This window comes from Xenopus laevis, chromosome 4L, assembly GCF_017654675.1.
Source record: "Xenopus laevis strain J_2021 chromosome 4L, Xenopus_laevis_v10.1, whole genome shotgun sequence".
NCBI classification, from domain to species: Eukaryota; Metazoa; Chordata; class Amphibia; order Anura; family Pipidae; genus Xenopus; species Xenopus laevis.
Window position 1 is genome coordinate 149,972,720 of NC_054377.1, and position 25,392 is coordinate 149,998,111.

General features: G+C 41.1%; 2 protein-coding genes across 5 annotated transcripts in view; both read left to right on the forward strand.

Annotated features, from left to right (window-relative positions):
- The window catches only part of flnb.L (filamin B L homeolog), a 159,246-nt gene extending 136,320 nt beyond the window's left edge, over positions 1-22,926 (forward strand). For all 4 annotated transcript variants that reach the window (XM_018241908.2, XM_018241909.2, XM_018241910.2 and 1 more), the window contains 11 exons: positions 149-352; positions 2,019-2,171; positions 2,461-2,583; positions 4,013-4,279; positions 4,472-4,609; positions 4,750-4,865; positions 13,237-13,369; positions 13,488-13,664; positions 15,909-16,127; positions 17,182-17,385; positions 20,365-22,926. In XM_018241908.2, coding sequence (XP_018097397.1) covers positions 149-352; positions 2,019-2,171; positions 2,461-2,583; positions 4,013-4,279; positions 4,472-4,609; positions 4,750-4,865; positions 13,237-13,369; positions 13,488-13,664; positions 15,909-16,127; positions 17,182-17,385; positions 20,365-20,552 — 1,922 coding nt within the window. In that variant the 3' untranslated portion in view covers positions 20,553-22,926. The remainder of the gene's footprint in view (positions 1-148; positions 353-2,018; positions 2,172-2,460; positions 2,584-4,012; positions 4,280-4,471; positions 4,610-4,749; positions 4,866-13,236; positions 13,370-13,487; positions 13,665-15,908; positions 16,128-17,181; positions 17,386-20,364) is intronic.
- A 1,064-nt stretch (positions 22,927-23,990) lies between these two features.
- LOC108705105 (protein ATP6V1FNB) lies at positions 23,991-25,392 on the forward strand. Its single transcript, XM_018241912.2, has 2 exons — positions 23,991-24,756; positions 24,959-25,392. Exons 1-2 carry the CDS (start codon positions 24,333-24,335, stop codon positions 25,075-25,077), a joined length of 543 nt encoding a protein of 180 aa, XP_018097401.1. The 5' UTR covers positions 23,991-24,332; the 3' UTR covers positions 25,078-25,392.

Consider the following 25,392-nt stretch of genomic DNA (forward strand, 5'->3'; position numbering starts at 1 on the left):
AGCTATTTCCTTGCAGTGCTGTGTAACTGTTTCTCCAATACATTTTACCTCTATCTAATCCTGTATTTATTTAAATTACAAATATATCTGCTAATAGATAACACCTTTTCTTTGTGTCAGCCAATTTCCCTTTCTTGTTTTTTCCCAGGAATCTCCTTCATCCCACGCGAAGTTGGGGAGCACTTAGTCAGCATTAAGAAAAATGGCCGGCACATACCCAACAGTCCTATATCCATCATGGTTTACCAGTCAGAAATAGGGGATGCTAGCAAGGTGAAAGCCTTTGGGCCAGGTTTGATTGAAGGGCGAACGTATGAGATGTCAGATTTTATTGTGGACACCAGAGAGGCAGGTAAGTACCATTTGCATTCTCTACCCCTTTGAAATTGTCCGTGCTAGGCCTGTTCACTGTCTCTTTTAGATTTTACTCTTATATAAGCTGTTTTGAAGTTCTGACAACCAAAAAGCAAGAAAATACATTTTAGACTAAAAATATCTTTAAAAAAAAAAAAGAGTAAAATCTGCAGGTTTCCCTGCAGCTGTGATATTATCTGTACTCACAAGAGACTGATTTATCTGATATCTTCCCAATGGGATATTGTTGAGTACTGTCTGAGTAACACGTGAGCAAAATGAGATTTTTGGCACTTACACAATCACAGCTGTTCTTGTACTGGAACTTTTTGTTTATTTATAATTCCATAATTATGCAGCTTTTGTTTCCTTGACATAAGAAAATTACCTTAGCATTGAGGTTTTTAGTTTTGGCTAATATACACCTCAAACTGCCAGGTTTTTTTATATACATTTTTATATTGGCTGACTGAATTAAAAGGCTATCTGCTAGTTTCACAGTAAGCGATTACCACAGAGTTCTAGTCTAGCCCACTGACTCCCTGCCCTCCACCTATAACCAGCTATCAGATTGTTCTAATTCCATCCACTGCTTGTGTTTCATAACTCTTGCTCATCACCTGTAGGTTTGCACTAGCATGTTCTACCTGATCAACTGGTTGAGTTACAGGCTCCCTCCCCATCTCCTGCTGCTGTCTGACTTCTATTACAATCCACTGTTGCATATACAGACACCCTATTTGTCTAAGGTGCACACTCCTTGTGTTAAAGACAGAATGCATTTTCCACTGTAAGCAGCCATTAGAGTATTTTAATTCCACCCACTGACTGAGTCCCAGACTTCCTGCCCATCACCCATAGGCTTTCACTAGAATGTTCTAACATCTAACTTGATACCCTGGTTGTGTTGCAGACCAGCTTAATGTTCTTGTCCACCCCACTAGTTGAGATAAAGGCTCCTTGCCTCTCTTGTTTTCAGATGTCAATTTAATCAGCACCTCCTTATCATATCTAAGGCACAGACATCACAGAGAGCTCATAATTTCCCTTGCATTGGACAGGAACAGAAGACTAAATAAGCCAATTTACTCCAGATTCCAGGGGTAGAGAGAAGCCATATTCCATTGGTCCCCAACCTTTTTTACCCATGAGCCACATTTAAATGTAAAAAAAAGTTGTAGAGAAACATATCATGCATAACGTTCCTAGGGGTGACAAATATGGGTTCTGATTGGATTTGGTAAGCCTATGTGGACTGGCAGCCTATAGGAGACTCTGTTTGACAATACATCTGATTTTTAGGCAACTAAAGCTTATCTTCAAGCCAGGAATTCAAAAAGAAGCACCTGCCCTGAGACCACTGAGAGCATCATCCAGGGTTCAGAGAGCAAAATTTTGCTCATGAACCACTGGTTGGGGATCACTGCCATATTCTGTATGTACAATGTAACAGCAAAATCATAATGAATAGCTCTAATATTAGCCTAAAATGTAGTATTCATGAAAAATACACCATACATTCTCCTTATAGAATTATATCTGACTACAGATAGACAAAAAGTTTAAGGTGACTTAAAGACTTAACTTCTGACTCTTCCTGTGTTACTCTGCAAGAAATGTAATTGATATACTGTGAGTTCTTATTGTTACTGCATCTGTTCCAGGCTATGGAGGGCTCTCACTGGCAGTGGAAGGACCCAGTAAAGTAGACATCCAAACAGAGGACCTAGAGGACGGCACATGCCAGGTCTCCTATTGTCCAACAGAACCAGGAGTTTACATTGTATCCATCAAGTTTGCAGATGAACACATTCCAGGTATAAAGTACAAAATATGTTTCTAGTAAAATTCCAATGCGTTAATATTAATTGGTCTTTTTGGTTGCATTTGGCCTTTATTTATTGAGCGAGGAATAAAAACTATTTAACCTTTTGGCTTTGCACTTTCAAATTTTAAATTGTTTTCAGTTGTTGGTGATCAGCAGATGTGACACTAAGCGCATTAAGGGAAATTGCCACCTTTGTTCTGGGTGCCCAACCTCCTTGGTGTGTGTTCACAGTAATAGCAGTATTCAAGGTCCTTCATCATCTCCATTTTATTTTGTAGGAAGCCCATTCACAGCCAAAGTGATTGGGGAGGGAAGAGTGAAGGAGAGCATCACACGCAGGAGGAAAGCACCATCTGTGGCCTCAGTGGGTGGACTTTGCGAGCTCAACCTGAAAATACCAGGTATTCTGGGAGCCATGTCATTTTTGCAAGGGGGGTGCAAAGATTTTCTTTTAGTTCTAGTCAACAATATTGGGTCCATCTGGTAAGTTCCAAGGTGCAGAACTACTGCAGGTGCACACTTTGTGACTACACATGGGCAATGTTGAAATAAAGATTTTGTCAGGAAACTTAATTAAACCCTTATGTCAGGGGTATGTTGGCATAATTGTGGGTAAAACTAAGAAAATTAGAGACGTGTTCGTTTGTATAAATAGCTTGCTGGGCCTTAGTGTTTGTGGGTGACCATGTGAAAGGGCATCCAAACAAAAGCACTTATGGAACATATATTCCAACACTCATGATTCATGATGCCTTTCCAGCAAGCACCACTCCAGTTCAGCTACCCAGCTAAATATGAAGATACATGAGATGTGATGAAGTTTGGGTAAAATGACCCAGTGATTATATTGTGTTTAGATAGATAAACCATATGATAGCTTTGTCACTTGCTGCTTCAGGCAAACAACTTTTTAACTCTTGAGATTTATTGGATTATTTAGTTTTATGTCTGTCTTCCGCCCCCTGTAGCAACATGGTTTCAAATGGCGCTTTCTCGGGAGATGCTGTTACATGCCACAAACTCAGTCCCCTGTGGCCAACAGAAGCCAAACAATCACACACCCGTCCCATATTTGTCATCTCCGGGCAGGGACAGCCTTCTCAGAGTGGGAGCCGTTTGCTCAGAGGGTGCAGTAATGTGATTGGTTTGGGCAGATTTGCCTTTAGAAGGAGAAACATTTGCATGGGTTTCTTGCTGTGCAGTAAAATACTTCTGTTTCTTTGAATGCTGTGTAGCTTCAGCTCCTCACAAATATGCAAATATTCACACAGAAGCACAGATGGAACTCTGCATGTTTTTAAAATACATATGATTTGGGTGTGATATATTTCCTTCGTGTCCTTATTTGAGTTCCATGGAAAGCATGTGCATGCAGAGCAGGGATTTCCAGTCTGTGCTCTTTTTAAATCTTTTTGGACTTAAAAATCCGGTATCCCCAACATTTAAAGTTTCTCAAGGGGACATGGGACTTTTTAAAATTACGGTTTTACATTTGGCACACGCAGTCAAGGTTGTGCCAGAAATATTAATACATATCCATCGAACTTGGCTTTGCTCATAAAGGGCCATTCTACCTTCAGCTTTTCCATCAGAATCTTTCTTCGTACTGGAGAATATATTATCCAGCACGGACTTTTGGTGTCCATAAGAAAAACCCAGGGAGTTTTCCTTGGTATGAAATATGCCTTTTGAAAGCAAATGGAAAATAAATAAAAGATTTTGATATTTCTATAAGGAGGGAGGAAACAATGATGGTGTACTGGCCCTTTAATGTACAGAGCTGCTAAATTGTTAATAATAAGTTGATTATTTATTATGTTCTTCCCCCAGAAATTGACAGGCAAGATTTGTCTGCAGAGGTTATCAGCCCATCAGGAAGGAAACAAGAAGCAGAGATTGTTGACCTTGGACAGAACACATCGTGTGTGCGTTTTGTACCACAAGAGACAGGGATCCACACTGTGAGTGTAAGATATAGAGGGGAGCATGTGCCAGGGAGCCCATTCCAATTCACAGTGGGACCCCTGGGAGAAGGTGGAGCTGAGAAAGTGAAGGCTGGAGGCCCTGGATTGGAAAGAGGGGAGGCCGGAGTACCGGGTAAGTGATCGTAAGTCTTAGGATGGCCATACACCTAATGATCCGTGTCCAGTTTGGCTATCCAAGTGCTGGACTGAACATATCTTTTGGCCCCACTATGTAACTTCTAGGCCTACCCCCTTTACAAGAATCATTTCAAATTAATAAATAGCATTAATTAATAACACTGACGGTTATTCTGTTACTCTCCAGCTGAATTCAGCATATGGACCCGGGAAGCTGGTGCCGGCGGCCTATCCATCGCTGTGGAAGGCCCAAGTAAAGCAGAACTTTCATTTGAAGACCGGAAAGATGGCTCCTCTGGAGTGTCCTATGTAGTACAAGAGCCTGGTAGGTCTGCTTATGGGAAGACCTACTGTGAGCAGGGAGAAGTATATTTACAGTTGGTCATTATGTTTTTGCTTTTTCTGTTTCCCCCCCCCCCCCATGTACTCTATTTCTAAGACTTTTTTCCTTTCTACTTCCTGCAGGTGACTACGAAGTGATCATCAAGTTCAATGATGAACATATTCCGCAGAGCCCGTTCCTTGTTCCCATCGTTGCCACGTCGGACGATGCCCGCCGGCTCACTGTCACCAGCCTTCAGGTGAGGCACAAGGAAACTTCGCTACACTTCACCACATTGACCCATTAACTCCTTGCACTCCACAGATCACAGTAGCTACTTCTCTGTTTGAAATGGTCTTATAGTGCTGGCAGGAAAGGGCAATGAATTAATTAGGTTGCACTACACTTCCCCACATCCTAACAACTACCCAGCTGTTCAGGGATTTTCTGCAGGTTGTAGTGTAACAAGGGCTACATCACTTCCATTTGATTTGGTGTAAATGCCTAAAAGTTTACCACAATTTTTCCTAGTGGCATAAGGCATATGAGAGTGCATAGGTGGAGATGCTCATTTAAGAAATGAAAATATAATATACTGTTGCCCTGCACTGATCTGTTTGCTTCAGAAAGACTACTATAGTTTATATAAGCAAGCTGCTTTGTAGCCATGGGGGCAGCCATTCAAGCACAGGGTACACAGTAGATAACAGATAAGTACTACTATAGTTTATATAAACAAGCTGCTGTGTAGCCATGGGGGCAGCCATTCAAGCACAGGATACACAGTAGTTAACAGATAAGTACTACTATCATTTATATAAACAAGCTGCTTTGTAGCCATGGGGGCAGCCATTCAAGCACAGGATACACAGTAGTTAACAGATAAGTACTACTATCGTTTATATAAACAAGCTGCTGTGTAGCCATGGGGGCAGCCATTCAAGCACAGGATACACAGTAGATAACATATAAGTACTACTATAGTTGATATAAACAAGCTGCTGTGTAGCCATGGGGGCAGCCATTCAAGCAAAGGATACACAGTAGTTAACAGATAAGTACTACTATAGTTTATATAAACAAGCTGCTGTGTAGCCATGGGGGCAGCCATTCAAGCACAGGATACACAGTAGATAACAGATAAGTACTACTATAGTTTATATAAACAAGCTGCTGTGTAGCCATGGGGGCAGCCATTCAAGCACAGGATACACAGTAGTTAACAGATAAGTATTACTATAGTTTATATAAACAAGCTGCTGTTGTAGCAATGGCAGAAATTGAAAAAAGTCTATATGGCACAGGTTAAATTGTGGATAACAGATAACACCATTATGTTCTACAGAATTTATCTGCTGTGTAACCTGAGCCTTTTCTCATTTGAATGTCTGCCCCTATTGCTACACAGCAGCCTTTTTATATAAACAATAGTAATGTTTCTGAAACAAACAGCCGTTTTCACAGTGCAGGGCAACACTGAATTATATTTGAATAACTTTAAAACTTTTATTTTTTGATGTTACTGTTCCAGACAGAATGGAGCCCATTTATTAAGGCTGCCCTGCAGGGGTGCAACTGTGTGGCCCTGTACATGGATAGTACAAAACATAATATAGCCATTGCCTGTAGCAGCCTCCTCTGTAGTGTAAGGAGATCGCCGAGCATTCCGACAATTGTAGTTCCAAATGTGTCCGTCACAGATACAGAGAATGAACCAGTAACAGGAGAGGCTGAATATGACTGAGATCCAATGTCACGGACACAATAGAGAGGAAGAAGTTTGCCCTAAATATGCAAAGATGTTAATTGGTCAATGTGGCACTGGGATGGTTTTCTTGTGTTTCATTTAAAAGCTTTTGACAGGAATTCTCTCCAGATGGTGCAGCTAAAAGCTAAAGAGGGTGACAGACAAACTACACAATGATCTGACCCCCCATCACACCAGTGGGTGTCTCCCCCCCCCCCATTCTGTAGTTGTTCTGTTCCAACAGAATTCAGTTTCCCTCTTTGGCATTTAGCTGAGAGCACGGTAATGTGATACACTCCAGTCTTTGTCTTTCCTTTAGCTGCTGCACTGCCCCACCAGGAGTATTGGATTCCCCTAACAGAACCAAGTTCTTCTGTAAAGTTACAATTAGTATGTTGTCGACCAATCAGTTTAATAATCTGCCCACCGGCTGGAAGAAGTTCTGCTTTGCTGACCTCAGCATTCCGACAGTTAGGGGGCAGATTTATCAAGGGTCGAAGTAAAAATTCGAAGAAAAAAAATTCAAATTACGAGCTATTTTTGTCTACTTCGACTATTGAATAGGCCAAAATTCTATTAGAATTTGGAAAAAATTCAACTATTCGAATATACTGTCTCTTCAACTTCAACCATTCAACATCTAAAACCTTCCGAATTGCTGTTTTAGCCTATGGGGGCTAGAACCCATTTGGAGTCAATTGGTGGACTTGGAAGTTTTTTTTGAAAACTATTCGAATACAGCCTATTCACCCGCAGAAAAAACTTTTTTAAATAAATTTCGGTTGGTCTTTTTTTCTTTGAATTTCAAAATTATAGGAGTTGAAAAAAAAAAACCTCCCATTTCTTCGAAATTCGACCCTTGATAAATCTGCCCCTAAAGCTGTCCATAGACGAACAGATTCAAGGATTCATACGATTTTCGGATCGTGTGTGGCGTGTCTCGACATTTATCTTGCCATGCCGATCGGTCGTTCAGTCGATCGGACAGGTTAGAAAATTTCTGTCGGCTGCCGATCATATCTCTACATGTATTGCCGATCAGTGGCGGAACTAGATGTTGCTGGGCCCCACAGCAAATTAATTTTAGGGCCCCCAACATATCCAGTGTCTGTCCTGTTTTACCAATATATGTTCAAATTGCTCATCAATGAGAGCCTCATGGGGCCCCCTGTACCTCCTGGGCCCCCCTGCAGCCGCAGGGTCTGCTTCCTCTGTAGTTACGCCCCTGTTGCCGATCGTACGATTTTCATTGGGAAACTTGGTCGGACAAAAACTTTCGTACGATTGCTTTAGGGTGAGAACATCACCTGATCTGTTCTTTTACTGCTTTATTTGGTCTGAATGGTTAGTGGCAGGTCGGGAGATACGACATACGATCGTTTTGCGTCTATGGCCAGCTTTAGAGTGAATTTCCTCCTTGAACTCATTTACCTTTCATGAAAATGGGGGAATCCGTTTTATAATACACAAAAGCCATGAATGTGTTGTAAATTATATCCTTATAAACGGTGAGTAGTGATGTAATATTTGTCACATGACTCACTAAAACTTGTGTATTATAATAAATAAAGAACCCCTTGTTGAAAAAATATGAGGATATTAGAAGTTACCTCGGCCTACAGCCTCGTGCTTTTATATGCTTATGGAACTCCTCAGTGACTTTTATAAAATCCTTATATTTTACAATAGGGGCTACTTTATTCACTAATTTTTACTGGAAAACAGGGTCATAACTTCAGGGGGGTTCAGGGGATATGAATTCACTCAAATATCCGGGTGGAATGGACAGCTAGAGCCAGGTGAGGCCAATGCTAAGCAACTTTTCAATTGGTCTTCATTGTTTTGTTTTTTTTATAGTTTTTTAATTATTTGATGCCTTCTTCTGATTCCTTCCAGCTTTCAAAAGGGGTCACTGACCCATCTACAAAAACAAATGCTCTGTAAGGCTTCAAATGTATTGTTATTGCTACTTTTGATTACTCATCTTTCTATTCAGGCTTCTATTTATATTCCAGTCTCTTATTCAAATCAATCTGGGGTTGCTAGGGGAATTTGGACCCTAGCAACTAGATTGCAGAAACTGTAAACTGGAGAGCCAGTGAATAAAAAGCTAAATCACTCAAAAACCACAAATAATTAAAAAGAAAATCAATTGCAAAATGTCTCAGAATATCACGCGCTATGTCATACTAAGTTAGTTTAAAGGTGAACAACCCCCTTTAAGTGGTAAATTGATACTGGTTGGTAGGGATGGGCGAATTTGACCTGTTACGTTTCGCCAAAAATTCACCACCGGCGAATTGTCTCCAACCCTGATTAAAGTCGGAGACTTGACGCGTGACAAAAAAAATTTTGTCGTGCATCTTTTTTTTGACGCACACAGCCATACAAGTCTATGGGCGTCAATTCTGCACCGAAACAAGGGGAAAAAATTTGCCCATCCCTACTGGTTGGTAGAACAAGGAATTCCATGTCCTTAATATGGACACAAGGTTTGCAGGCTGAGTTTTTTTATACAAATCTTGTAGCTCCAAGGTGGCCTCGTTCTTTAAAGGAGAACTAAAGCCTAACTAAAGAAGTAGGTAGAAATGTTGTACATGATGTTTTGTGCTTCTGTACCAGCCCAAGGCAACCACAGCCCTTTAGCAGTAAAGATCTGTGTCTCCAAAGATGCCCCAGTAGCTCCCCATCTTCTTTTCTGCTGATTCACTGCACATGCTCTGTGCTGCTGTCACTTACTGAGCTTAGGGAGCCACTCACAATATACAGTACACATAGAATAGAAATGTCACAATATAAGGCTGATTAGTAATTAATACACATAATTACTACATGGCAGCACAGAAACCAGTGCAATTAGCATCAGAATTGAATAATCAGCAAACCTGTAGCATCAGCTTATATTACAGCCAGGGAAGCTCATTTTCTGCTGGATAATTAGTGACGAGCCCTAAGCTTAGCTTCTCAACAGCCAATCAGAGCCCACTGAGCATGTGAGTGTCACAGACACTTTCCAAGATGGTGACCCCCTGTGACAAGTTTGAAGTCCTGGATCATTGCTGCTATTGACAAGCTGAAACTTTAGGCTCGTACAATAAGTTCACTATATAAAATATAACATTTTTAGCCATATTCATTTTTAGGGTTTAGTTCTCCTTTAAAGGGGGTGCAGTATTTTTTTTTATAATCCATAACTGCAACTCCCTACATTCTAGGCATAGTGGAGCATTTCAGGGCGTTGTCGTTCTGAAGGTTTTCATGGCCAGATTATTGGCTCTATAAATATAAATGGGGTTGTTCACCTTTAAATTAACTGTTAGTATGATGTAGAAAGTGATATTCTGAGACAATTTGCAATTGGTTTTCATTTTTTATTATTTGTGTTTTTTTTACTTATTTAGCTTTTTATTCAGAAGTTCTCCAGTTTGCAATTCCAGTAATCTGGTGGCTACGGTCCAAATTCCCCTAGCAACCATGCATTGATTTGAATAAGAGACTGGAATATGAATAGGAGAAACAAAAAAAAAAGTCTTTGTTTCTGGGGAACAATCTTAAAACAACGGAACTGAAAAGAATGCTTGGAAGGTGAACCACCGGTTAGTATGATGTAGAGAGGGATTTTCTGAGAATTTGCAAGTGGTTTTCATTTTTTATTATTTAAGGTTTTTGACTTATTTAGCTTTTTATTCAACAGCTCTCAAGTTTCAGCAATCTGGTTGCTAGGGTGCAAATTACTCTAGCAACCATGCATTGATTTGAATAAGAGACTGGAATATGAATAGGAGAGGCCTGAATAGAAAGATGAGTAATAAAAAGTAGAAATATCAATACATTTGTAGCCTTACAGAGCATTTGTTTTTTTAGATGGGGTCAGTGACCCCCATTTGAAAGCTGGAAAGAGTCAGAAGAAGAAGGCAAATAATTCAAAAACTATAAAAAAGAAAAACAATAGAAAAGTTGCTTAGAATTAGCCATTCTATAACACACTAAAAGTTAACTTAGAGGTGAATCACCTGTTTAATGGTTCTGCAGACCTGATTATTTTAGACAGTTTTAAGGGCAGGATGAGTGCAATAGATCTGTAACCCTGTATCTTGTACTGAGTTCCCACTCCCTGTGTGAGTCCCCTTGTCTCCCCTCTGGCCCCAATCACGTGCAGCTGCTGTGAGTGTTTATATATAATGTCATATATATATATAATGTGATATCAGCCTTCTCTTCCTCCTGTGGGGTTGAACAAGGCAACTGGCGTCTGTAGCAGCCAAGCTGAGTGCAATAGTTCACTTTGTGACATTATTACAATACAAAGCTGTGATAAATGGATCTCCCCACAGTAGAAATAGCCCAGATTCTAGTCCTGTCACCAATATGTTTTCCCTTAAAGGGGACACTCACCTTAGAATTAGGGCAGGAAGAAAGAGCTCATTCTCATAAAAGGAGACCCATGATACAGTTGCAGTCATTTATTATTTGCATTCTTTTTGAGCCATTTTTTACAACTTTACTTGCCAAACTGCTGCTTAATTGCTAAACTGACCAATCATTTGCTGGAATATCACAATGAAGGCCAAACAGAGAAGGAAGAAAACTGAGCAGTAAAGTCACAATCATAAAAGAAATCCCCTCTCTGCTTGTTGGTTGTCAGGTCCACTGGCTCTAGCAACCAGGTGACACTTCCAGTCTTGATTTGATGAAAGACAGGATAAAAAAAGGAAAATAGTGCAGAAGTATATTGGACCCCATTTCTGGAAACCAGTTATCCAGAAAGCTCTGAATTAGCAGAAGGACGTCTCCTATAGGCTGCATTTTAATCAAATAACCTGTAGTTACCTGGACTAGAGTCCTGCACGGAACCAATTTCTAAGACCCAAACCCGCAACCTGCAGCTCACGACCCGAACTGCAACCCGCATATTTACCCACTTTGATCTGCTACTCAACCTGGACTCACAACTTCCTTTAACCGCAACCCGCCGACCTCCATCAAACAGGAAGTGATGTTGCTGCATCATCAAAAGTGGGCGGGGACAGAAACAAGTTTTGTAAAAGTAAAGAAATTTAGATGAGACCCACAAACTGACCCGCATCTGTACCTGCACCTGAAAATCCTCCCCTCATTTCACAGGGTGCCTGCAGGACTCTATCCTGGACTAACACAGTACCTGCTACTTGATATGGACTACCCTGCATTAATCCATATTGGTGGCAAAACAATCCTATGGAATTTATTTATTGTTTGAATGATCCATAACAGCCTTAAGTCATAGTGATCCAAATGAGTGAAACCCCCAGGTCACAAGCATTCCATACCTGGGGGCAGTTGCAAAGTTAAAGGACACTTCTGTAGAATGGGGAGTGTGGGTGCCAAGGTATGAAATAAAGTAGCCTTCCTCCTGAATACAAAGCTACCAAGGCTACAAAGCTAACAATGTCTTCAGCTGGGACCAGTGTGCCCCAATGGCCAGCTGGTGGCAATGTTGTTTAACACTCATTATATTAATCGTTGTAAAACTGCTAATATCACTGCTTAGAAGAGCTGATCAAATGTTCATTCATTTGTTTTGAGGGTTTCCATATCCTTTGATTCCTTTTGCAGTGCCCCTCATCCAACATTTATTCCACCCTGCCGGGCTTTCAGAGCTCTGTCTCGGCCTAGGGTTGCCACCTCACCCCTTTAAAACTGAACACATTTGGAATTCACTACCTGCAGGGCTAATTAGCAATTAATTTAGATGCATGGCTGCACATAAATCAGTTCAGTCTGCATCATGCATTTAAATGAATTGCTAATTAGCCCTGCATGTAGTGGATTCTATATGTGTTTAGTTTAAAGGGGTGAGGTGCAGAGTATGAAGTGCTCCAGATCTAATTGTTAAAATATAACATACACGTTATATATGAGATTTCAACCCAGAATGAGCCCTAGTTTCCATCTTTCTGTTGTTTATTTGTATTTGTAGAGGAAGATATTGGCCTATAGATATATTGCTAAATAGACGGACAGAGGCCAATGATATGGGAATAGAAACTGCCCTAGGAAAATGTAGTTTTTTACCCCATTTTCTGGGGAGAACAGAGGGGGCTTTTGACTTGAGATTGTGACCAACCTGCAGCTTTTTTGCTGTTGTTGGTTTACAAATCCCAGTGTTCACTTCTGCTTGCTGGGAGTTGTAGTCCATCATCTAGAGGTCCACAGGTTGGGCATAATACTATGATGTAGGGTTTTATCCCTTGAGTTTTGACCATAGTCTTTTTACATTGATTGGGGGCCCTAAGTGTGGCCCTGCTCAGCTGGGATGCTTCAGTCTCCTCTTAGATTAAAGGAGAAGGAAAGCTACGGAGGCAGTTTATTGCCATAGGTTAGCCACATTGTGCAAGCTATAACACTATATTTATTCTGCAGAATGCTTTACCATATCTGAATAAACAGTTCTATTTGTTTAGGAAAGCAGCTGCCATTTTAGCTTGGTGTGACATCACTTCCTGCCTGAGTCTTTCCCTGTTCACTCTTAGCTCTGGGAGGGAGAGATGAGCAAACTGAGCATGCTCAAGCCCTAGCCCTGGAGGTTTAAGCTGAAAACAGGAAGTCTGATACAGAAGCCCATGAGTACACAATAGAAGGAAAGAAATGTGCTGTTTCTTTTGACAGAGGACTCAGAGCAGCATTACTTTGAGGGTTTACTGGTGTATTTATATAGACCTTTCTGATAAAGTTTACTTAATTTTAGCTTTTTCTCCTTTAAGCAGCAGTGCAAGTAAGAAAGATCCAATGTCTGTAACAGAGACTGAGCACCTTCTCTTTATCACATGCAACTGGCCTGCCAAAACCCACTGGAACTTGCTTGTTTTTCGCCTTTTCCCGATGTATTACATTTTATTTTCAGGAATCTGGATTAAAAGTTAACCAACCAGCATCCTTTGCCATACGGCTTAATGGTGCTAGGGGCAAGATTGATGCCAAGATGCACAGTCCATCAGGCGCAGTGGAGGAATGTTATGTGACTGAACTGGAACCAGGTAAAGCATTCCCTCTTATGTATTTGTATTTATATGTAAGGGTGGGAGCTGCCATAAGCTTTTCCTGAGAATGTTTCTTACGCTCTTAAGATGATCCTTATTACTGCTGTGCCAACAGATAAGTACGCTGTACGCTTTATGCCCCGGGAGAATGGCATCCATATGATAGACGTCAAGTTTAACGGGAGCCACGTTCCTGGCAGTCCATTTAAGGTCCGAGTAGGGGAGGCTGGACAGGAAGGAGATCCAGGGCTAGTTACTGCCTATGGAGACGGACTAGAGACTGGTACCACAGGTAAGTAATTACTGGCACCCCTCTACTAAGAACCTTGTGGCTGCACCCTGCCCATGGGCATGACTTAGCCCAGTATGAAAGGGGCCGGTGCACCTACAGTGTTTGCAGTCATGTCCATGGACCTTTAGTTATGCCAGTGCCCGTTGGGCCAGCTGCAAAGACGGCAGCTCACTTCAACCTGAAGAGATATCTGGCTACACCATTGAGGAAGATATAGTGAGTGCAGTAGATCTGCTGTACTTGTAGCATTATACAGCAGCCTTATAGGGGAACTATTGCCAAAATAAAAATGTAATATAAGCTTTATCATTCTGAAATAAGAAACTTTTTAATACAATTAATTAAATATTCTGTACTGATTCTGAAATAATCAAGTTTATCTTCACTATTCCTCTCTCTGCATCTGTTTCTCTTCATTCTCTCTTCATGCAGCAGTTGGGTGTCAGATATTCACTGACAGATCCAGTATATGTTATGGGGACTCCTTTTGCCTAGAGCATGTATTATTATTGTGTCTCTCTACATGCAGAATTTGTGCAAAAGGCAGTTATTTTGTTAGATTTTGTTTGTACTAGAATCAGTTATTTGAGTGAGCTCTAATACAGAAATGGTACAGAATATTTAATGAATTGTATTTAGAGTTTCTTATTTCAGTATGCTGAAGCTTATATTAAATTTTCATTTTTGTGATAGTTCCCCTTTAAATCTAAATCTTGCTTTTAAAGATGTTTTTAAAAGCTATGTGTCTTTAAACAAGCAAACATAACCACCAGGCACAAGAGGTGCCATTAGCCGTTATCATTCAGCCAGGGGTATCAGCGCAGAACATACAGCAGTGGGGGTAGTTGCACTGACAGTTTGATGTTCTGCAAACAGTTCCAGCTGCCGAGATGTCACAGTGTCTGTCTGTGTCACCTGATAAGGAGCAGGAGCATTTGGCTCCCCTGGAACCCCCCTTTGTTTTAGAACAGATACATTTATTTAGGGTTATTGTTGCTCTAAATATACCGCCTTCATACGGAAACTGCCTACTGTCTGGCCGCTGCTGATTCATCCATTTCCTGTATGGCCTCGTCACTAGCAACTGTCAGATTAGTCCTGCGGACAATGCAGAACATTCAGCACATCTTATGAAGTTGAGCATTCAGTCACATTAGACACACTATGGAAGCCAATTTTTGTTATAGGTTTTGTTGTCTCACAACGATTAATCCATAGGGTCATACTGTCGTCTCCTGATATCCCATCCCACAATCACTACATGCCCCTAGTAACTTCTTTAGGGGGGGTCATCTCACAACTGGTGCCAGCCTGGGGCCAAGTGTTTCATTTGTGGGCCTCCAAAAAGCATTGGGAGTAGGTGACACACTGACAATGTACATGGGGTATTGTCCCCTCTTAGTCCTAGATGGGGAAAGATACTTTTAGAGAGAGCTCTCACACACCCATTATATGCTAATAACATAGAGAAGCTTGGTGCCCAGTGATAGAGCCTACGGCAAACTCCAAATACACATAGGGAAGACTGGCACACAAGACTGCTGTTGCAGGATACAACCTTGCAAAATTTTTAAAGCGGAAGTGCAGCGTTTCGGGACACGCCCCTTTGTCAAGCATCGTGGATCAGAGTGCAAAGGTACATTCAAAGATGAAACAGTTAAAGTGATTAACATGAAATACAAAGAGGTGCTTTACTGAAAAGGTAAAAAAGGAAAAAGTCAATCAATCCGAAATTGAGCAAAAAAAAAAAAGTCCAATAAAACCGATTCCCAAATACGGCCAAGCTCCTCCATTATTCTCATGTAGGAGAGGTAGAAACATTGGGCAATTATTAAATCTAGAAAACAGCAATTAAAGGGCCACCGCCAGTCTTGTGTGCCAGTGAGCTTCTTCCCTACTAGATGGGGAAAGAGCCATTCATACTCTGTGTGTCTCTCACTGCTGTGTGTGTGTGTGAGTTATGCCAATATTTACCTGTACTCTGGCCAAAGCTAAGTCTGCACCTCCTCCCTGTGTACCAATTTAAACTAAACTGGCACCTTTGATAGAATGTTCTAAGGGAACACTACCTGTAATTGCATGTTACAGAAGTGTGGTTGTCTAGCCCCATCTAGTGTTGAGATACAATTATTACAAGATCATATAACTGGTGTTCTTAGTAACCAAGCTGTTCCACTTGTCATTTCTCTAATGTTTTAAACATATACCTACATTTCCTTTATCTATACGTCTTTTTCTGGGCAGGTAAACTATCAGAATTTATAATCAATACAAGTAAAGCAGGACCAGGCGCCCTGTCGGTGACAATCGAGGGGCCATCCAAGGTAACGATGGAGTGCAAGGAATGCCCGGAAGGATACAAAGTTCTCTACACTCCAATGGCTCCAGGGATTTACATGATTGGAGTGAAATATGGCGGGCCCAACCACATTGTCGGCAGTCCTTTCAAGGCCAAGGTCACAGGTTGGTTTCTGCTGTGCTCACTACATACAGTGTTTTTAAAGGGAAACTTTAAAAAGCTAAAATTTTGAGCTATTTAATTTATATCTGGACCCCTCTCCGCCATGCACAAGCGTTAGAGAGCCTGCTACCTCTGTTGTTCCTTTGACCGGAAAGGAAAGATCCGGCATTTATTAATCACATTTTACACAAAGTTTTGTGTATATGCAACTTGAAAGTGGGCAGAGCTGTACGCACACGTAGCCAATCAGTGCATTCGGTTTTTCATAGGGCTCTAGAGTTTCATTGTAACATGGGTAGAAGTTACCTTACTTTATAACCCTAAGTTACATAACTGGCATATATATATATATATATATATATATATATATATATATATATATATATATATATATATATATATATATATATATATATATATATATATATATATATATATATATATATATATATATATATATATATATATATATATATATATATATATGGGATGCACGGAATCCACCGAATACTGAATCGGGTGGGAAGGGGAAAACATTTTTTACTTCTTTGTTTTGTGACAAAAAGTCATGTCATTTCCCTCCCAGACCCTAATTTGCATATCCCAAACCGAATCCCAAACCGAATCCTGGATTCAATGCATCGCCTATATATATATTCCTACTCCCATTATGTTACATTATCTGACGTTTGTTATTAGGTGATATACCTGCCCTCCAGCTGGATGAGGGTGCAACCCAATATCTTGCTGCCAAACACAATACAGTGGAAGAAGGTAACTCCTGCAGGTGTATTTATTAATGTAATTACGTTCATAACGCTTACGTTATAATCTCTCCTAACAGCAGCAGTGGTTGCATAGACTAAACACTCTAATTCCAGGCAAAATATTTCACTTTCTCACCTCCATGTTCTGTCTGATTCCATCAGGATTACTGTCAAATATTCCCATGATGCAAAGTGGCAAACTTTTTTACCTTATGAACCGTCTCTTAAACAATCCTCTCCCTATGTGATCAGCCAGTGCTCTCTTACCCAGTGTGCATTTCTTTGTTAGGTCAGCGCCTTGTGGGTATCGGTGGCACTAGTGAAACGTCCTCTATCATCGTTCAGTCCGTAACCCGAGCTTCCACGGAGACCACGTACAGCGCTTTGCCCAGATTTGCATCAGACGCCACCAAAGTGACATCCAAAGGGGCCGGCCTATCCAAGGCTTTCTTGGGACAGAAGAGCACTTTTACTGTAGACTGCAGCAAAGCAGGTGAGGATGTTACTTGTTCTGTTGGAGGAATTAGGAAACCAACCGACTTCCACTTATCAACTAGAACATCTGATAAAATAGCGAAGTGTTCTAACTAGTCCGTGGGTTTCATTCAGTAACAGCTGAAACACTGCAGGTTTTGCAAATGCCCCAAAAAGATATATTCACGTACCAATGGTGACACACACACAAAAACTATTTTAATTTAGAGTAGAACCCTCATTTTACATTTTTTTAGGGGACCAGGAAAAAAATGATGTAAAATCCGGGGGAAAATGTAAAATCAAAAAAACGTGTTAAAGTAACTTTTTCTTCAAGTACTGAAAGGATATAAGCACAGGAGTGAGTTTTACTTTGAGATACAATATTTAGTGAGTTAATAACAAGGGTTAAACATTGCAGTGTTAAAGGGATACTGTCATGGGAAAACATGTTTTTTTTCAAAATGAATCAGTTAATAGTGTTACTCCAGCAGAATTCTGCACTGAAATCCATTTCTCAAAAGAGCAAACAGATTTTTTTATATTCAATTTTGAAATCTGACATGGGGCTAGACATATTGTCAATTTCCCAGCTGCCCCTGGTCATGTGACTTGTGCCTGCACTTTAGGAGAGAAATGCTTTCTGGCAGGCTGCTGTTTTTCCTTCTCAATGTAACTGAATGTGTCTCAGTGGGACATGGGTTTTTACTATTGAGTGTTGTTCTTAGATCTACCAGGCAGCTGTTATCTTGTGTTAGAGAGCTGTTATCTGGTTACCTTCCCATTGTTCTTTTGTTTGGCTGCGGGGGGGGGGGGGAAGGGAGGGGGGTGATAACACTCCAACTTGCAGTCAGGCCCGGACTGGCAATCTGTGGGTTCTGGCAAATGCCCGAGGGGCTGCTATAAGGTGCCATAGAAAATCAGTATTTAGTGGGCTGGTGGGGTCTGTTTGGGCCTCTGTGTGGGCTGGTTGGGCCTCTGTGTACCTGAAATGCCAGGGCCTGTTTTGACTCTCAGTCCAGCCCTGCTTGCAGTAAAGAGTGAGTCACATGACTTGGGGCAGCTGGGAAATTGACAATATGTTTAGCCCCATGTCAGATTTCAAAATTGAATATAAAAAAATCTGTTTGCTCTTTTGAGAAATGGATTTCAGTGCAGAATTCAGCTGGAGCGGCACTATTAACTGATTCATTTTGAAAAAAATTGTTTTTCCCATGACAGTATCCCTTTAATGTTACACTATGGGGGGCATGTGCTTCTCTGTCAGTCACATACACAACCTAAAGCAATAAGTGATTGGTGCAGGACTGTATAAGGACCACACTCATTGCAATTGGCCATTTACAGGCAGAACCATAGCAACCATTGCAATATTGAAAATTGCCTATTGGTCAAGACCACAGCAGGGCCCTTTACACTCATGGGTTTGCTGGCTCAGTTGTTTCTAATAAAATACTAACTGTAAATGATCTTACAATACTGATGTCTACATTTTATTTTAAACTAAGCTACCCCTTTACTCTGGAGCTGGCCCATGTACAACACCTTAAAGAGGAGATTCACCTTTACGTTCACTTTTCGTAGGTTATAGAATGGCCAATTCTAAGCAACTTTACTTTTCACTTGGTCTTCATTATTTATTTTTTATAGTTTTTGAACTATTTGCCGTCTTTTTTGGACGCTTTCCAGCTTTCAAATTGACCCCATCTAAAAACAAATGCTCTGTAAGGCTACACATTTATTGTTATTGCTACTTTGTATAACTCATCTTTCTATTCAGACCTCTCCTATTTATATTCCAGTCTCTTGTTCAAATCAATGCATGGTTGCTAGGGGGATTTGGACCCTAGCAACCAGATTGCTGAAACTTTAGAGCTGTTGAATAAATATCTAGATAAGTCAAAAACCTTAAATAATAAAAAATAACCACTTTTCTCAGAATATCCCTCTCTACATCATTCTAACCGGTGGTTCACCTTCCAAGCATTATATTTCAGTTCCTTTGTTTTAAGTTTGTTCCCCAGAAATAAAGACTTTTTTTTTTAATAACTTTCCATTATTTATTTTTTACTGTTTTTCCAAAATCTAAGTTTAAAGTTGAATGTCCCTGTCTCTGGTGTTTGAGTCTGACAGCTCAGTAATTCAGGTGCACACTCTAAACTGTTACATTTTGCAGTTACATTTTACATCAAGTGTTTACATAAAATGTTACATTTTACATCAGCTGCCTTTAATGAAACCCAGAGATTCTGCTCAGCAGGGACAAAGATAAGAAAGGGATCAACTAAATGTATCCATTTAGAACAGTTTACAGGGTCGGAGACCCCCCCTACCAGAGCTGCTTTAGAAGGTGAAAAATGACACTTTACACTTCAGTATTAGAAAAACGGTGACAATAGAAAATAGAAAGTAATTGGAAAAAGTCTTTATTTCTGGGGATCTGTCTGAAAACAACTAGTTGCTTGAAGGTGAACTACCCCTTTAAATGGGTAATTCACCTTTAAGTTCACTTTTAGTATGTTATAGAATGGCCAATTCTAGGCAACTTTTCAATTGGTCTTCATTTTTTCTTCTAGTTTTTGCATTATTTGTCTATTTTCTTCTGACTCTATCCAGCTTTTAGGGTCACTGACCCCACCTTAAAACAAATGCTCTGTAAGGCTACAAATGTATTGTTATTGCTACTTTTTATTCCTCATCTTTCTATCCAGGCCTCTCCTATTTATATTCCAGTCTCTTATTCAAATCAGTGCATGGTTGCTAGGGGAATTTGAACCCTAGCAACCAGATTGGTGAAAACTGGAGAGCTGCTGAATAAAAAGCTAAATACGTTAAAAAACACAAATAATAAAAAATGAAAACCAATTACAAATGGTCTCAGAATATTGCTCTCTACAGCATACTAACAGTTAATTTAAAGGTGAACAACCCGTTTAAGTGGATGAACTTAAAATTGAAATGTATTTCTTAATATGAAACTTCTGTTGCTTTTTTGAAGGTTCCAACATTCTGCTGGTGGGGGTCCATGGCCCCACCCTGCCCTGCGAGGAGGTCTCTATCAAACACATGGGGAACAAACACTACACTGTCAATTACCATGTGAAGGAGAGAGGGGATTATTTGCTGGTGGTGAAATGGGGTGAAGAGCACATTCCCGGGAGCCCATTCCACATCACTGTCCCATAATTCTTGCACCCCTTTAAAAAAAAGGATTAAAAAATGCATAAAAATGAATTGATTATATGGAGCTAAGAATGTCGGGGAGTGGAAATCATTCCGTAAAATTTTATATTTGACTTTTTTTTTTTATACTAGAGAAATGACAAATTTTATGTGCATTTTAGAAGATCAGGCAATAATTTAAGTATCCGCCCTTTCATTTCCATCCTTCACTGCTTATGGGTTTATTTATGTGTTTAATATTATTAACCCCTGTCGAGCCGAGGGCCCGTGACCACAGAACAGCGGCCAATGGCGTTCCCAATGTTTAAATGATATTAAGTGAATGAATGAAAATAAACTGGAATTATTCATTATCGCATGAACCATAACTACTGATCCCTCCTTCTTTCTTATCTCTTACCATGAACCAATAAAATCTCTCACTGTGGGTTAACCCCAACTGCCCCCCCCGGGGACTGGTCACATGTGCCTTTTGTGTACTGACAGTACCCTAATTATAAAGAGGGGTTACCTGCCGTGTAGTTTGCATGCAAGTAAGTATGAAAGGGTGCCTTATTGCATGTAAGAATGGTATTTCTGTTTATATATTTAGCGGTGGGAGCTGCCATACTACTACTAAGGCCCACACTCTTCCCGCCTGTGCTTAATCTCTGCTTCCGATTAGGAGACACTTTTCTCAGTTCCACAGCTTGTGCGACACTGTTCGGGTGTATTTTGTATATTGATCTCTGCTCCGTGTCTATATTTCAGATGTGTGAATTGGGGTTGAGGTTTTTACTGGAACCAGCACTTTCATAGTAAAGTTTTACAAGGAACCAATGTGCATGGGATATGACTTCCATACATGACCTACAAGGAAATAGAGGGCAAAGGCCTTGTGTTTGGGAACCTCTGCCATCGAGACATAGCCAACATAAAGTAGACTGTATATGGACATTTGGACAGTCAGATAAGGTTTCCTCTATATTGCTAAATCACTACCACAGACCCTGGAATATATTCTGTTTATAAGTTCACCTTCTATACTGTATGAGGGCATTCCTTCCCAATTGGTGCCTCCATAGGCCTCTCCATAGACCCCTATATAGCCTTATCCATAGGCCCCTCCATGGCCTTCTCTATAGGCCCTCAATGCCCTTTCCTTAGGCGCCTCCATGGCCTTCTCCATCGCTTTTCCATAGGTCCCTCCATCACCTTTTCCATTGGTCCCTCCATCGAATTCTCCATAGGCCTTTCCATGGCTTTCTCCATTGGCCCCTCGATGGCCTTTTCTATAGGCCTCTCCACAGGTCCCTCCATCACCTTTTCCGTAGGTCTCTCCATTGCTTTCTCCATAGGCCTTTCCATGGCTTTCTCCATTGGTCCCTCCATGGCCTTTTCTATAGGCCTCTCCACAGGTCCCTCCATCACCTTTTCCATAGGTCCCTCCATGGCCTTCTCCATAGGCCCCCTGCACGGCCTTCTCCATAGGCCCCCTGCACGGCCTTCTCCATAGGCCCCCTCCATGGTCTCTCCATAGGCCCCCTCCATGGCCTTTTCCATAGGCCCCCTCCATGGCCTTTTCCATAGGCCCCCTCCATGGCCTGTTCCATAGGGCCCCTCCATGGTCTCTCCATAACCTCCGTGGGCTTTTATGGCTGTGTAGGTATTCAAGAGGCCCGTGGAGCAGATAGAATACGTATCTCCACCTCTCACTTCTAGAACTCAGAGGAATACTAGACACTGGGGGCAGATGGACCTTCTTTAACTCTTGTGTGAAGCTGTTGATTGGTTGAGAAAAACAATATGGCAGCTCCAGAGAAGGTATATTCAGTGCTCAGAATCCTCATAACAAATGGAATTAAAGGCACCTTATTATCTGGTATGAGCTGGGATACGTTTTATATTCACCTTTGTATGATGACTTATCTGAATCAATGACATTTCTACTAAAATACAACTCCCAGCATCCTCTAACAACCAGGGGCTTCTCATGTCTTCCTTAGGGGGTTGCTAAGCTGCACAATATAATCACACATTTTATCTATAATCAAGCTGAACATACTGCTCTAGTGACCCCTGAATATAAAGATATTATAGAGACCGTAACCATGTGGCAGGGCTTGGGGTTAATGCCCCGCGGGGGGGTCACTTTCTCACCCGATGATAAAATCTCAATCTTAATGACTAAATTATTTCCAAGTCCTTTGTAAAGAATCACTTTCTATTCACCCGGAGACGCTCCGCCCACTTACCCTCTATGGTATTTAGTACATAACACTATATTTGGAAACATTCGCTGATGACTTTGTGATGCTTCCTATTGTGCTTTGTGCCTCACTGTGAAATTCTACTTGTAACAAATAAACTGGAATAAATGCTGCAGTCTGCAACACAAGCCCCGCCTCCTTCTCTTGTCTGTCTCGGGCTGTAGGTCATGTGACTTTCGTGAATGATGTCAGAGAATACAGGATATAAATAAATGATATATCAGATTTATTAAATCATTTTGTTTTGGGGGGTTACTGAGCAATAGATTCCAGATTTGATCATTATTTTTATCCCTGAGGGGTTGTTCTGTGACCATATAAAGTCACAAGGCTGCAGGCTGAGTTATACAGGGAACTCTGAGTATCACTCATGTATTATAAGGGATAATGTACCCCCTACTGTAAATGATAAGGATATTAGAAGTCACTGAGGGGTTGTTCTGTGACCATATAAAGGCACAAGGCTGCAGGCTGAGTTATACAGGGAACTCTGGGTATCACTCATGTATTATAAGGGATAATGTACCCCCTACTGTAAATGATAAGGATATTAGAAGTCACTGAGGGGTTGTTCTGTGACCATATAAAGACACAAGGTTGCAGGCTGAGTTATACAGGGAACTCTGAGTATCACTCATGTATTATAAGGGATAATGTACCCCCTACTGTAAATGATAAGGATATTAGAAGTCACTGAGGGGTTGTTCTGTGACCATATAAAGGCACAAGGCTGCAGGCTGAGTTATACAGGGAACTCTGAGTATCACTCATGTATTATAAGGGATAATGTACCCCCTACTGTAAATGATAAGGATATTAGAAGTCACGGAGGGGTTGTTCTGTGACTATATAAAGGCACAAGGCTGCAGGCTGAGTTATACAGGGAACTCCGAGTATCACTCATGTATTATAAGGGATAATGTACCCCCTACTATAAATGATAAGGATATTAGAAGTCACTGAGGGGTTGTTCTGTGACCATATAAAGGCACAAGGCTGCAGGCTGAGTTATACAGGGAACTCTGAGTATCACTCATGTATTATAAGGGGATAATGTACCCCCTACTGTAAATGATAAGGATATTAGAAGTCACTGAGGGGTTGTTCTGTGACCATATAAAGACACAAGGCTGCAGGCTGAGTTATACAGGGAACTCTGAGTATCACTCATGTATTATAAGGGATAATGTACCCCCTACTGTAAATGATAAGGATATTAGAAGTATTTAGTGATTTTATACCCCAGGGGTAAAGCTCTACTATAAAATCCCTCCTTTGGGGTTGCAGTGCAATATATAGAGGTATTGGAGCAGTGTGACAGCCCAGTGTGATTTCAGCTTCATGTCGAGTCCTTTTCCCTCCCTCCTCCTCCTCCTGTTTCACTCCAGTATCAGTCTCCCGGGAGACTCACAGTAAACTCCACTCTGAGCTGCAGGACCTGCTTATCCCATTGCACAAGTCACTTGCTGCCTCTCTTGGATCCCATCCACCTCCCCAGCAAATTAAGGGATTTATTACATAACTTGTGGTGAGGATGAAGGACCTGCTCACTACCAGGAACCAGAACTGCTGGAAGGAGCTGATTGAGAAGGAAACGGCCTCCAGGATGTACTGGAAGCTGAGATACAAACAGGAGAATCCACAGAACCTCCAGGAGAAGAGCAGGAAGAGGAAAGAAGGGTCTCTGCCCAATATTAGGACCACCCTGCTGCCCCCTATTCATGTCCCCAAGAAACCAGAAGTGATGCAACCGAAGGAGCCGACCTGTGGCCTCCCAGAAGAAGAGGAGTTGGGGGAGATGAGAGTTGCCTCTCCGCACACCTCCAGTTTACTCTATGATGGCTTCTCCAAGGAGGGTAAAGGAAGGTCCCTGTATCTGAGGAAGAGGAAGGAGATTATCCCAGAGGAGAAATATCCTCATCCAGTTCTCTCCTCCTGGGAGTATGGCTGGAGATTAGGTATGTACAGAAACCCTAAACTCTTCTATTCTGCTTGTCTTTCACCTGACACCTCAATTGCTCTGTCGTTGCTAGGGGTCAATTATCTTGGCAACCAGAAAGCAGATTTAGTGCAGATTGTACTGTTTTAAGGAGTGTGTAAAGGGTAAGACAGAAAAGACATTTGCGCCCATGTTAACGACCCCTAACCTTTTTCTTGCAGATGATATGGTGAAAGAAGCTAAGGCTCCGATCCATGGAAGGTGCAAAATAGTGAGAGATACATTTTATAGCAGGAACGGAGTCGTTTCCTACCCCCAATACACTGACCGGATGCTCTGAATATGGGCCTTGCTTTCCAAACTCGTGTTGTATGTGGCCTTTAATCCACTGCTAGAGGAGCCCCAGGAATGATACTGCATGGAGCTCACGTGTGCAATGACCTCTATAAATCCAATGGACTTCAGCTGCTTGTTTACCTGTTTGTCTTGTCAATAAATTAACTCTGATTTTACATGTTTTTGTGACACCTTCTGCCTTCATCCTGAGGTTGTAGAATTACAAATCCCAAAATGCAGTTCAGATTCAGTAACCAAACCCAGGCTTTCCTACGTCTGTGCCAAATTTTCCTGGTCTGTCATTGTCAATGGGTCTCAA

Coding starts and splice junctions, on each gene's coding strand:
- LOC108705105 (XM_018241912.2), top strand. CDS start 24,333: ATGAAGGACCTGCTCACTACCAGGAACCAGAACTGCTGGAAGGAGCTG. Junction 24,757..24,958: donor GGAGTATGGCTGGAGATTAG/GTATGTACAGAA, acceptor TTTTTCTTGCAG/ATGATATGGTGAAAGAAGCT.